Source organism: Podarcis raffonei, chromosome 8, assembly GCF_027172205.1.
Source record: "Podarcis raffonei isolate rPodRaf1 chromosome 8, rPodRaf1.pri, whole genome shotgun sequence".
Taxonomy (NCBI): Eukaryota; Metazoa; Chordata; class Lepidosauria; order Squamata; family Lacertidae; genus Podarcis; species Podarcis raffonei.
This window is the reverse complement of record NC_070609.1, coordinates 18104721-18119036: the sequence shown is the minus strand read 5'-3', so window position 1 is coordinate 18119036 and position 14316 is coordinate 18104721. Positions and strand designations below refer to the sequence as shown.

The 14316-nt window shown below is 46.6% G+C and overlaps 1 protein-coding gene across 1 annotated transcript; it reads right to left on the bottom strand.

Annotated features, from left to right (window-relative positions):
• Positions 1-7018: 7018 nt before the first annotated feature.
• Positions 7019-13471, bottom strand: LOC128418523 (transmembrane protein 91-like). Its single transcript, XM_053398248.1, has 2 exons — positions 12699-13471; positions 7019-8509 (listed from the first exon to the last, which is right to left on the bottom strand). The coding sequence occupies exons 1-2, from the start codon at positions 13023-13025 to the stop codon at positions 8336-8338; spliced, it is 501 nt and encodes a 166-aa protein (XP_053254223.1). The 5' UTR covers positions 13026-13471; the 3' UTR covers positions 7019-8335.
• Positions 13472-14316: the final 845 nt, after the last annotated feature.

The window sequence follows — 14316 nt, the reverse complement described above, 5'->3', positions numbered from 1 at the left end:
TTAATGAACGATTTACTGATTGCCCTGGCTCTCGGACAGGATGACTTCATGGTGTCTCGGAGCCTAGGCGGATGTGTGGGTGGAATAAGGCAGAGAACAAGCAACCCAGACAGACAGAGAGACAGACTCACGTACTGTGATATGGGTGAAGACTTATTGAAGTAGGGCACTGTGAACGGATGGGCTCCTTCATACATAGATACAAATACACTCTTCCCTATTTTACAGCTGAAAATAAGAACAGGAATCTATTCCTTGAGCTCCTGCAGGTGTTTCTTGAGCATTCATCCTGATTGGGTTATGCAGAGGTTAGTCTATGAGTATTTGTCTTGATTTGTTTGCGGCAAGATTAGACAGCAGTGTGCAGTGATGCTGATTTGCTTGCACAGTGGTTATGCATATTCCTGTTGGTCATTTATTCCCTGGGTAAAACCACTCTTTAGGGCTCAAGGTTTTCTTGCATTGATGTTTGCTCTGATTTAGCACTAAAGAGGGGGTGGGGTTTGTCTGAAAAGGACGGTGGCAAGGGGGAAGACTGCTCAGACCTTGCTTTCTAGGCACAGGGCAAGTGGAAGCATGGACGAACCCCATAGTTAACAGCCAGAGCCAGTCCTGCTAAGTAGCACCACCACCATCTGAAAGAGGGAATTGTGTGGCCACATTGACAACTGAAGATGCATCTAGGAAGAGGGTGGTGGCGTCTTTTCCCCACTTCAACTGGCTGGAAGTCGCATCATCCTAGGGAGAACAATATACCAGTGTTGGGGGCAGGGGCAGATGAAGGCGGGTGCAGTGGGGCTGGTCTGCCCCGGGTGTCTTCACTAAGGGGAGTGACATTTGGCGCACTTTGTTGTTGTTTAGTTGTGTCCGACTCTTCATGACCCCATGGACCAGAGCACGCCAGGCACCCCTGTCTTCCACTGCCTCCCGCAGTTTGGTCAAGCTCATGTTTGTAGCTTCGAGAACACTGTCCAACCATCTCGTCCTCTGTCGTCCCCTTCTCCTTGTGCCCTCCATCTTTCCCAACATCAGGGGCTTTTCCAGGGAGTCTTCTCTTCTCATGAGGTGGCCAAAGTATTGGAGCCTCAGCTTCAGGATCTGTCCTTCCAGTGAGCACTCAGGGCTGATTTCCTTAAGAATGGATAGGTTTGATCTTCTTGCAGTCCATGGGACTCTCAAGAGTCTCCTCCAGCTGCCTGCCTGCAACTCCCAAGCCTACCTTGAGCTGTTGGGGGGGAGGGGGAGAGCTTTGCTGCTTTGCCAGTGGCATTTTCCCCTTTCTCCTTCGTTTGGGAGTTGCGGGTGGGTGGTGCGCCAAATGTCCACCATCGGTGGCTCGCTTTGCCCCCGGCTGCAGGGTGTGTGTGCCATTCCATGCACCCAAGTGGCTCTCCTGCCCCTGTGAGGGCACCCTCTGCTCCCCGCACCCCTTGGGAGCACGCCCACCCTGGGCAGTGTGGGCATATGCTCCACCACTGGTTGGGGGTTAGTTTCAGGAGTGAGTTGGGCTGATGCTGGGAACTGAAAGCAAACACAGAGGTGCTTGGCCTTCTCTGTAGGCTGAATCCCAAAGTGGTAGCCTGGGGTGTGGGGTTTCCTGGAAAGCGAACAGGGAGTGTTTGTTGTGGGGAGGAAGGGAAAGGAGAATGTTAGCCGCTTTGAGACTCCTTCAGGTAGTGATAAAGTGGGATATCAAATCCAAACTCTTCTTCTTCTCTTCTAATGCTGTGAGCCCTACACACACACACACACACACACACACACACACGACTCAATAAAACCATATGTCCTAAAGACACCACAGTCTCCACTGACTGTCATTCCAAGGAAACCAAACCCGGGGAAAAGTGTTTGGAATTCCTGGAATCTCTCACCACTTGGAGACTGGGGTGCATGCAACATCACTGACAGTCTGGAGGAGGCCACTAGAACCCCTTTCAGAGCCTCTGTTTATTCCTGATCATTAGATGTTTCTTAAACCTCTCCAGGGTTTCCTGTATTACCGTAATTGACTCTGCAATAGAAAACACTGAGAGGACAATCCTTTGGATTAAGCATCTAACAGGATTCAGATTTCAAATGTACTCCTAAGGCAGCCAAATACAGGTTGTGGCCAAACGGAATAACATAGCATAATAATATACATAAGAATTTTACATAAAATTAAAAACCTTGCCCTATGCAATATATAAAACAAGCCTGGAAGGGGAATCAAGGCAACAAATATGACAAGCATTCTCTGTTGTGCTTGCAAACGGCAAATGATATGTAATTGATTACGTTTCCCCCACCCCTCCATTTTCATGGTGTTTTCTTTTGAAACGAATGAAGTGGAATCCAGCCAAAAACCACATTAACCTTCCAAGCCGCATTGCGTTGCTGACTCATGGGCATTTAATTTTTTCTTGATACCTAAATGCATTGGTCTCTGATGAATTTCATTTTAGTTTCTGTCCAGTTTCCCACTCTATCTAGGACATTTGGGATATTATTCCTGTCTTGCTAGCTAGCCTCTCACCTGTTAATTTGAGACAGAGTACCTCCATCCCTTCATTTAAACCAGGGCTAGGGGAGCTGTGGTCCTCCAGATGCTGCTCCCATCAGACCCATGGAGCTGACAAATTCAGATCTGGGCCACAATACTGGGGAAGGGAAGGAGAGATTAACCATTTGTTCCCTGCACCATTGTCCCAATCTGAGTTTTCCTCCTGGAGCTGCAGAGCGGATGGTTCAGTGTGAACCCACCACTGCTATAGTGTCAGACACATATTGCAAAATATACTCACAAACCCCAGCACCACCACTAGTCTGGAGGGGTTCCCTGAGTTGTTAGAACTGGGTTAGCATATGGTAGAGGCATGTCTTACCTTGTTGGCAGTGAAAAATAACAGCATTAACAAAATGAAAGCAAAGCAAAGAGAGTCGAGCTGTTCAGCTGGTGCAGAATTGGAAATTTACTGGAGCAAATAAAAATGCATTGCACATCTCAGTATGCATCTTGGAGCCAAACTAGACATTTCTTTAATTGAATGGTTTGCAGTCATGTCTGGTTTTTTTAAAAAAATAAAAATAATAATACAGGGCCTGGGGACAATATCAAGGGCGACAGTAGCATGTAGGCAGGAATGGAAGAGGTTGAGCTCTTCCCTTCCCAGGTGTAATCCTGGTGATATTTTGCATTAGGAGAGAGAAAAAAGAAACTTCTAGCTTGAAAATTCACTCTCTCTTGACATTTCATGGTGATGAAACTGCGGACAGTGATTGGCTGAAGCTTCTCCAATGATCACAAAGGGTCAAGACACACCTGGAGAAGAGAAGACTGATAGCCATCTTCAAGTGTCTGAAGGACTGTCATATGGAAAACACAGCAAGATTGTTTTCTGCTCCTCCAGAGGATTCAAATTGCAAGAAAGGATTGAAGTTATAAGAAAGGAGATTCCGACTAAACATTAGGAAGAACTTTCTGACAGTAAGAGCTGTTTGACAGTGGAGTATCTTGGAAGGTGGTGGATTCTCCTTCATTGGAGGTTTTCAGACAGAGGTTAGGTCAGGATCGTTTAGCTGTGGTTCCTGACCTTTGGTCAGCTTTACAATTTGTTTCCCCTGAAGTTGCCTCAAAGACTGTTTTGAAGTTCTTACATTCTACTGCTGTTCATCAAACCTCAGGGTTCCATCCTCCCCTCATGCTTTTTAACATCCACATGCAGTCGCTGGGAGAGATCATCAGGGGGTTTGGGCTGGGTGTCCATCAATATGCGGATGATACCCAGCTCTACATATATTTCAAATTGGAACCAGTTAAGGTGGTGAAGGTCCTGTGTGAGTGTCTCAAGGCTGTTGGTGGATGGATGGCGGCTAACAGATTGAGGTTGAATCCTGACAAGACAGAAGTACTGTTTTTGGGGGAGAGGGAGTGGGTGGGTGTGGAGGACTCCCTGGTCCTGAATGGGGTAAATGTGCCCCTGAAGGACCAGCTGCGCAGCCTGGGAGTCATTTTGGACTCACAGCTGTCCATGGAGGTGCAGGTCCATTCTGTGTCCAGGGCAGCTGTCTACCAGCTCCATCTTATATGCAGGCTGAGACCCTACCTGCCCACAGACTGTCTCGCCAGAGTCATGCATGCTCTGGTTATCTCCCACTTGGACTACTGCAATGTGCTCTACGTGGGGCTACCTTTGAAGGTGACCCGGAAACTACAACTAATCCATAATGCAGCAGCTAGACTAGTGACTGGGAGTGGCTGCCGAGATCACATAACACTGGTCTTGAAAGACCTACATTGGCTCCCAGTATGTTTCTGAGCACAATTCAAAGGGTTCAGGCCCAGTATACCTGAAGGAATGTTTCCCCACCCATCGTTCAGCCTGGACACTGTCCAGCACCAAGGGCCTTCTGGTGGTTCTCTCACTTTGAGAAGTGAAGCCACAGGGAACCAGGCAGAGGGCCTTCTCAGTAGTGGCGCCCACCCTGTGGAATGTCCTCCCATCAGATGTCAAGGAAATAAATAACTATCTGACTTTTAGAAGACATCTGAAGGCAGGCCTGTTTAGGGAAGTTTTAAAAGACTGATGTTTTAATGTATTTTTAATGTTATACGGAAATCACAGGGTGAGCATGCAATGTGTACCAGCCTGCACCAACAGAAGGATTCAAAAGGCATGGCGTCAAACCAGGATAACTGGTCCATCTTTTCAGATATTAATGCTGTGCAATGCATCTTCAGGAAATGTCAGCTACTGAGCAAAGATCAGAGAGGAACAGCAAGGAAAGCTACAGAGTTAGGAATCCAATCCCTACCAGGAGAGCTGTTTGAGCCAAGAGGGGTGTCAAGTGAGAGTTTTGCTGAGCAGCCAAGCTGTTTTCAGTGATATTTGCTTCGCGTGTCTGTGCAGAAAAAGAGAGAAGCAACGGATTAGTGGAAAAATGCAAAACATTGCGTGCATGCAGAAGTGGGTGGTCCTCTTGAGAAGTTGAGAAACAGTCGCCTCTGTGTTGGCCGACAAAGATTCCTGTTGGATGCCAAAGCCCCATGACCCAGTCACTCCCTATGTGATGAAATAAGCAGGCAAGACAGCAGAAGAAAGGGGGTTTTGGGGCTTGAAATAGGCCACAACTATTTGATACAGTTGTGAAAGGTTTGGCAAAGCTATTGGGTAAAGCCATTTAATTATTTCCAGCCCATCTGCTGGGAGTGTATGTAAGGGGAAACCACAAATGGGGGAGGCCTATGACCTACATCAAATAGGGGAACACCACTCCCCCCAAGGGATCCCCCTGGAGGAGTTCTATGGCCCTGGCCTCTGTCTAGGTGTCGGACAGAAGCAACTCCTCATGGATTCCTTTAATGAGATACCCATAAGCAAGGAGGGGCAGGCGGAAGCTACGAACTCCTCCAGCAGGGAATCATCATCATCATTATCACTATCACTATGATTATGATTATGATTATCATTATCATCAGTGGCATTTGGGGTAATGTTGCCGTAGTGGAGACAACATGCACTTTTTAGCTGTGGCTGCTGGCTGGTCGTCTGCTAGCATGGATCCAGCCTGCGGTGGGGAATATTTGGTCCTCCAGCTGCTGCTGAACTCCAATTCCCATCATCCCCAGCCAGCAGAGCCAGTGGCCAGGAATGATGGGATTTGTAGTCCAGCAACAACTGAGTAGCCACAAGTTGCGCACTCCTGATAGAGATAGATGGCTTTCATTCACTCCAACTGCAATGTTTAAAAAATGAAAAAGGTTACACTTGAGTATAACGTTGTCCTGACTCCCGCTTGGACTATGACAACAGAGGCAAGAGCAAGGAAGAGATCTTTATTGACATAGAGGGTCCGGCTCAGCAATGGTGTTGAGTCAAGGCAGCCTTTACGCTCAGGCTAGGTGACAGGATAGGTGAGATTAGCCAGGTTAGAAGCTGTGATTTCAGATTACAGAGCCCAAGATCAGGGCAAGGAGTTCACAACTGTGCAGAAGCAATGGAGTAATCCCAGTGGGTTGACACACCCACCTGCCAAGCTTTTGAAGAAAGGGCAAGGCGAGCCTATTCGTGCAACTCTTGTGCCTTGCAAGACAGATGAGTCATTGCAATGGGTCCTGGGTGACTAGGCTGTGCCCCTCCTCTTCTGACTGTGGTTCTTCCAGCCCTGGTGAGATTGTGTGTAGACAGTGAGATCAGGAGGAAATTAAATGCATACTGTACTGATTGGCAATTGCATCCTTAACGCTGGCAGTTCACTAGTATTGGTTTCAAGGGGCTCTGCTCTTCCTTTTCAGATGCTGTTCTGTGGCTTAATGTTATGTACTGAGTTGAATAGGATCCAAAATGCAGCAGTCTGATTGGTCCTAGAACAATAGGATTCAGAATGCAGCAGTCTGATTGGTCTGCAGGAGCCACCCAATCCAACTCCAGGTGGAAGTGAATCCGCAACCTGATTGGCCTACAGGAGAATCCCAGAATTAGCCAATCACGTGGGGCCCATTGTGTAAATAATGTATATAAAGCAGACATTTTGGGGGAACTTCCATTCCTCACTACTATGAGCTGAATAAAGAGCATGAAATCCACACTCGACTCCGAGTATATTTCACAATGTGTCATGTTTAATGACATCACTAGGGTCCATCTCCATGACATCTCCAGGGCCCGCCCTCCAGGTCTCAGCTTTGGGCTGTGAAATCTCAGAGTCTGGAATGTCCCTGGCTTGGCAACCCCACAGTGCAGGTCCCATGTCATCCTCCTGTTCCCGCTCCTCATTCTTCTGAGCTTGCCACTCCATTCCTGAGCCTGGCAATGTCTCGTTGTAGCAGGGGAAAAACATCTGCCCATTAGTGTTGGTGGTACTGGCCTGTTCCCCACTAACAGGGAAAATTTGGGGGTGGGGAACAAATATGCTGTGCAAAGACAAATGTGTTGTCCCTCCCCAGGTCTCTGCAATATGTAGACTCGCCCCACTGATCACAATAGCATACAGTTTGCTCATTTGAAGTAAATACAATATCATTTGGAGGCAGGAGGTATTTCAAATATTTTTAATGAAACTGACCGCTTCTCTTCACTAACACTGAAAATCATCTTAATTCCTGGATTAAGCAATGTTATATGATATACACGATTTGTTAACCGCACAAAATGTGGTCTGGGGCTACAGGGGGACCATCTTATGCCGTGGTTTAAAGAGCAGCTTGTGCCAACTGATTATTCCTTATTTATTTTTATTTCACAAAATTTATATCCTGCCGGAGCACATAGCAAACAGACAACCCTCAAAGCGGTGTAAAGAAAGAGAAAAGAATAAGAAGTGTGCCCCTTGTTAACAGCTATTTAAAACATTAAAAAATAATTGAATCAACGATAAGCTTGAAAGCTGATTAAAACACAACCCAACCTTCTACATGTCTATATAGGCTTGCCTAAATAAAAATGTTTTTAGTGGGCATCAAAAAAGAATACAGGGAAGGCACCCGCCTGGTGTCAATAGGTCGGGAATTCCAAAGTGTGAGCGTTGCCACACTAAAATATTGATTCCTTACAGAAGCAAAGGGAACATTATGTAGCCCTTGTAGCAGTGCCAGTTCCACAGATCAAAATGGTTGAGTTGGCATATATGGGGTAAAGCAACCCCACAAGTAAACATAGATTGGCTTGTTCATTCATAAAAGACAATTTTGAACCGAATACAAACACAGGCAGGGATAAAAGAAAGGCATTCAACAGTGCACTGGAAAGTTAATAAAGACTTTTAAAAGGCAGATATATAATGGGTGGGTGTTTCAAACGTCACTACACTAAAGGCCCAGGGAAGAAACCTGGACCAGAGGTGTCAGATGGAGGAGAGGTACATCTGGGCTCTGGAAGGGATACGGTCTAAACAGGTACCGTAATTCTACTTTAACATTGGCAAGAGCAAGGCAATTGACGCGGGCATTTCCCAAGCCATCAGGCAGGACACTGTTTCAGATCCTCAGTGCCCAAATCCATTTGCCTGTCCCTCTTCTGTTGTTTCTGTTTGGGATGCTTGCGTGTTGTAGAGCTGGAGCACAGACAACGCTTCTCGTTTAATGTGTTTGGGCTGCGGCAAAGCTCTTGCTAGGTGGAACTTTCAGGTCAGCTAATGCTGGCTCAGATGCAGTGCTCTGCAGCCCTGTGCCCCATTGATGGCGACCAAGTCGACTTTATGGAAATCAAGTGACGCGAGGGCACACACGCATGCCACCTAGCCCATGGCGTATCCTGTTATGGAAGACGATTGTCAAAGGGGGACTTCTCTTGCCTGTCTGCTGGGGGTGAGGTGGGGAAGGTCTTTTGGAATCTGAAGGCTGCAGAGGGCATCATCAGGGATTCTGTGGTGGAAGGTAGGCTGCTGTGGTAGAAACAATCACTACGATGATGATATATATGACAAGGCACCCCAGCCCAATCCCCAGAGCGATGTGACCGAAGAGGCGTGCCATTCGGGAATTTCTCTTGGCGGATGCGGCATTTCCAGCAAAGTTGGCTTCTCTTGTCTACAGAGAAAGAGAGAGAAGCGAGTGAGAAACCATTCAACTGGAGAACACCTCCAGCATGCAGAAGTGGCAAGCTGAGAAATAGCTGCCTTGGTGTTATCAAATGAAGAATCTTGTTGCTTGAGGCTATCAGTCACTTACCAGTAACCTTGTGGTTTTAGACTGGAACCTAGCAGAGCAGAGCAAGACTGTAAGCCAGGCATAGGCAAACCCGGCCCTCCGGATGTTTTGGGACTACAAGTCCCATCATCCCTAGTTAACAGGACCAGTGGTCAGGGATGATGGGAATTGTAGTCTCAAAACATCTGGAGGGCGAGTTTGCCTATGCCTGCTGTAAGCTCACATTGAGGCTCAAGACATCAGTTTGGATGGTTCTCTGAGTTTTCACCAGCACAGATCTGACCAGTGGTGAGGTTTCTCTATGAGCAATTTGCAAATCAGGCTCTCAGCGACCACCAGCAGGCAGGCTGGGACCTGCCCTTAAAGTATCTCATGAGAGACCCTCTCTCCTCCTCCCTTGTCGCAGTTGGTGTAGGCCTGTTGAAACACCCACCCCACAAAAATCCTGGGAGCTGTAGTTTGTTAACTACCCCTCCTACCCTGTTGGAGGGGAAAGCTACTGTTCCCAGGATTCTTCATGGAGAAATGTGCTTTAAGTGGACTTTTTAAAATGTATGGTGCATATGCAGCTAGAGGTTCTATGGTAAGAGCAGGGGCATGTCTAGCACAGTATCCTGTGCTCACAGTGTCTGACCTGTGGGAAGCCTGCAAATTGGACAAGAATGCAACAGCAGCCGTCTGTCTACCTGCAATTCTCAGCAATTGGTATTCAGAGGCATAATTCTTCTGACTGTCAAGGTAGAACATCAGCCATTGTGGCTAGTAATCGCTGACAGCCTTCTCTATAAATGTGTTTAATGTGCTTTAAAAGCCGCCCAAATGTTTTGTGAAAAGGGAATTGCATAACAAGGCAGATCAGGAGATTTTTCTGGATCATTGAGGGGCTAGTAAAACTTGAACAGAATACTAGGGCTGAAGAAGGTAATCTAATTAGTATTATTAATTAGAATGCTGCAAACGCATAAAGGCATGATGGTTAAGTTGCACTGGAGGAAATATTATTTAGAATTATGATGAATGATTCATATGGACTTTAAGCATGTTTTAATGCTTGAATGTCTATTGAGTCAACACACACACACTATTAACCAACAGGAACTGTCCGTTGTAATCCTTGGATTTGACAATCTTTGGACTTGACTATCCTTGGACTTTACAACAATAAAAACATATAGAAGATTAATAGTAATATGATATGTTATTGCCATGAGGAACAGTGCTTTGCAATTTTTTGATATGATGATTATATTACAGTTTCATTATATATAATGTTATGTTACTTTACAGCCAGTTACGTGTGTGTTGTGGTGTTCTGAATGTCTATTGGGTGCATGTACAGATATTTCTGTTGAGAAATATGGAGAGCTCACTTACAATGAGCAGTTGCACAACACATTGCTCAGAGGTAAGGTACAAAGAGGGGGAACGGACACTGAGCCATATCCTGGACCGCATCCTGTTCTAAGACGGGTCACATCAGTGGCTTTCTGCCATTCTCTCTCTCTCTTTCTCTCCCTGCCTTTTGGTCATTTCATTTTGCATTGTTTTAAAAGGAAAAAGAGAAGAGGAGGAGGGAGGAGGGAGCAGCAGCAGCAACAGCAGCAGGGAACTAGAAGGGTAGAAGGAGAGAATTAAGAAAGAAAGTGAATGTGGGTTAGAGAAAGGTAAATAAAATACACCCTAGAGAAAGATCAGATGAAGGTAGCCTATTCTTTGATGGAAAGGAGATTATGAGCCTCTGCTCCCCACTCCTTGGCATTGGGGTATCCCGATAAAGAGATCCACAAGGAGGAGCTTCTGTCCATACATCCAGGCTAAGAGCCACAGCACTCCCCAATGCCGCAAGTCTTTGCGGGTTGCATTTATTTGATGTATGTCATGGGTCGACCCCAAATCAGGGTTGGTCCCCAGAATCCCTCCAGCAGGCTGACTGGAGGCAGTGGCGTAGCGTGGGGGGTGCAGGGGGGGCCGGCGGCACCGGGCGCAACATCTGGGGGTAAGGGTTAGGGGGCGCAAATCCACGGGTTAGGGGGCGCAAATCCACGGGTTAGGGGGCACAAATTACTTGCCTTGCCCCGGGTGCTGACAACCCACGCTACGCCACTGACTGGAGGAGATGGTGGCTGCTTAATGCCAACCCAAAACTCGTAATCAACAAAGTTGTGGCCTAATTGAACCTCACTGAATGTTTCCTGTGGTCCTTGTTTTACTGATATGGCCCGATGGGGAGGGGTTCACGGTCCCTGGGCACACAGTTATGGAGAACTCACTTATGATGAGCATTTGCATAACTCCTTGCTCGGGGGCGATATACAAAGAAGGGAAATGCGCCCATTGACATGAGCCGTATCCTGGATCACATCCACATTTAAGCTGGGTCACACCAGTGGCTTTCTGCCATACTCTTTATCTCTCTCTGGTAATTTCGTGCACATTGTTTTAAAAGATAGGAGGAGGAGGAGGGGAGAGGAGGAGCGGGGAACTAGAAGGAGAAGGAGGAGGAGGGGAGAATAAGGAAGAAAGGGAAAGGAAAATAAAACATGCCCCAAGAGAAAGATCAGGTGGGTAGCTCAGTCTGCTAGAGCATAGTGCTGATAACGCCAAGGTTGCAGGTTCGACCTCGTATGGGAGAGCTGCATATTTCTGTATTGCAGGGGGTTGGACTAGATGATCCTCAGGGTCCCTTCTGACTCTACAATTATACGATTCTGTGAATGCATGCAGTAAAAGAGGAAGGAAGGAAGACAAAGCTGGATCCCAGTTCTCGAAACACAGAGCACTGAGGCTGGATCCAGCATTAGCTGTGCCATAATCAGGTTGGTACTGTATTGGGGTGGCATAGAGAGCTCTTTGCCCCGCAGCTGATCATCTGCAGCATCATGCCCAGTGAAGAATTGGCCCTTGATCTAAGGAGATGAGAAACAATCTCCTAGCTGTGTGACAAGATGTTCCAGGTGACCATCTCACCAAGTTGCAAACAGATCCATGGTTAGTTAGCCCTTGCCAAACAGTCTGTTTCCCATCCACAATCTTTGCTGCATTAAAATAAAAAAGTTTGATACCACATCACACCCTTAACCATGCCTGGATTCTGCAGCTAAGTGGTGGCATGATATTTTTGTTTCTGGTGCACCAAAACAGATGCCGCAACAATTTGTTCCCTTTAAGGTGCTATGGGGCTCTCCCTTGCTCACACCGCAACAGACTAGCAAGGCTAGCCTCCTCCAGATGTTGCAGTGTAACATGCAGCTCAGTAAACATGTAGTTTAGCAATGTGTGTCTGTTCTTCTTTATTTACCTAATTCCTTGTAACTGTGTAGGAGGGCTGTGGGATGGCCCCCTCTGTCAGTTTTGGTTTCTCTCCGTTTTTCATTTTCCCAATCTTAATTTCGCTCCTACACTTTTCTGCACCACACTGTCATTTTCTTTTAAAGACCCCATGAAGACCAGATACACATGTTTGCAAAGCAATTTCCCCAACTACAATGCAATCCTTTCTTAGGTGTTGCTTTTACCAGTATATGCATTTTACCCTAGCTTTGCCCTAGCATATGCATTTTGGTACACACACACTCGGCTGGAGAACTGCGTTGCAAAATTCAGAGAAGTTTACATTTTGGGAGGAGGACTGTTTTTTGGTTTGTGTATCGTTTCAGAAAGAACAAATTAGGTGGGTTTGCCTTCAATTGAAACTGCATTGGATTTCTCTCCTCACTCCCCTCCCACTCCCATTGTGCCAGTGCTTGAACTTTAAAGGGAAATATTTTCAATGAAAGACAGAAGCCCCACTCCTAATTATAACCAAATTATAGCCAAATTATAGCTTGTGATGCCACCTTCCAAAAACAACACTTAAGCCAATGCTACTCCTACTCAGAGCAGACCCACTGAATTCAATGCCCATTACGAATTTGGACTTGTTACCTGCTATGGGTCTTCTGTGAGTAGAACTCGGTTGGGTGCAGCCCCTTGTTACTAAGGGGGGCATGCCTTTTTTGCCTCCTTTGTTTTCTAGCAGAGCCCCACCCCCACCCCCGTTTCTTTGTCTCTCCCTTTCACACATACTTACCTGTATAGAGTAGACCAAGGCAGCAATACCAAGGGGTAAGCAGCAGCAGAGCATGGTGAAGATGGAGTAGATCAAGTAATCGGGTTCATTGGTGGGCTGTACAGGTGTGACGTAGACCGCCTGTGGAGGTTGAAGGACTGGGCCTAGGTTAGATCCCGCACCAGGTGGGCCATAGTAAGGCATTGCCCCATAGCTTGCTTGGGGTGCTGGCCCAGGAGGCTGTTTCAGTGGGTCAGGCTCTGCATAGGCCTCTTTTTCAGAGTAGGCAGGGGGGTTCTGAGCGGCAAGTGCCTTCTCACCCAGCTGTTCATAGTTTGGTTTGCTCATGGTGGTGCTTCCTTCTTCCTTCGTCTTCTCAGTTCTGCAACCTCTGCTCAGTTCTTGGCGCTCCTCCTCCTGCCCCGGTTAGCTGCTGGGTGTCCTGCTTTTTCTCTCTCTTTCTCTGTTCTCCTACCCTTTCCTCACCTTCTGCCTTTCCTCTGCCTTTAGCGCCCTCTTCCTGTGGTCTGAGTCTTCTTTAAGGCGTGTGTGTTGCCTCTGCAATGCAAGCCAAGCTCTGGGTCCTTCCTTCAGAGACTCCTAGATACGCAGCTTCTTAGACAGGACAGATTTGCTGTGTCTAGCTTTCCAGAAGAAGAGCGTGTGGAATGAGGGGCAAGCAATGAGCAAGAGACAGTTTTGTCCTGGGTATTGCGACATAGGTCCAGGAAGTGGAGGATATTTCCTAGCCATGTAGTGCTGTAGTGTTTCTTTCGTCATCCTTGCTGTGGAAATGGACACACACGACAGAGAGATTTTGCAATTCTCAAGTATCTGAGATGTCATCGGGTCTGCACAGGTTCATAAATTTGGGGAGGCTAGTAGTTTCTCCCAGGCCAGATATACTGCTCCCACGTAGGAGAATCTGAGATGTTTCCTAATAAGGCATCCCTCTTTCATTATAAACTTTTAGGAAGAATTCAAAAACATTGCTGCTCCCTTAGGCATTTGTTGGCTGAAAATTTTTCTTGGCAGTCCTGAAATTATTTACAGAAAGGTAGCCGTGTTGGTCTGCCATAGTCAAAACAAAATTTTTTTCCCCTTCCAGTAGCACCTTAAAGACCAACTAAGTTAGTTCTTGGTATGAGCTTTCGTGTGCATGCACACTTCTTCAGATACACTTGAAACAGAAGTTGCCAGATCCCTCTATATAGTGAGAAGGTGGGGAGGGGTATTACTCAGAAGGGTGGTGGGAATGGGTGATTGGCAGATAGCTGTTTTAAAACCATGGAGAGACCTGGTCTGAACAAAGACATTGGATTCTTATCTCATTATACATGACAAAGCCATTTTTCACCTTCTCACCCCTTGCTTTTTCCTGTAAGACCTATTGCATTCGTTAAGAGTCGTCAACAGGCTCATCACAGCTATCTGCCAATCATCCATTCCCACCACCCTTCTGAGTAATACCCCTCCCCACCTTCTCACTATATAGAGGGATCTGGCAACTTCTGTTTCAAGTGTATCTGAAGAAGTGTGCATGTACATGAAAGCTCATACCAAGAACTAACTTAGTTGGTCTTTAAGGTGCTACTGGAAGGAAACAATTTTTTTGTTCTGAAATTATTTGCTGTGGGAG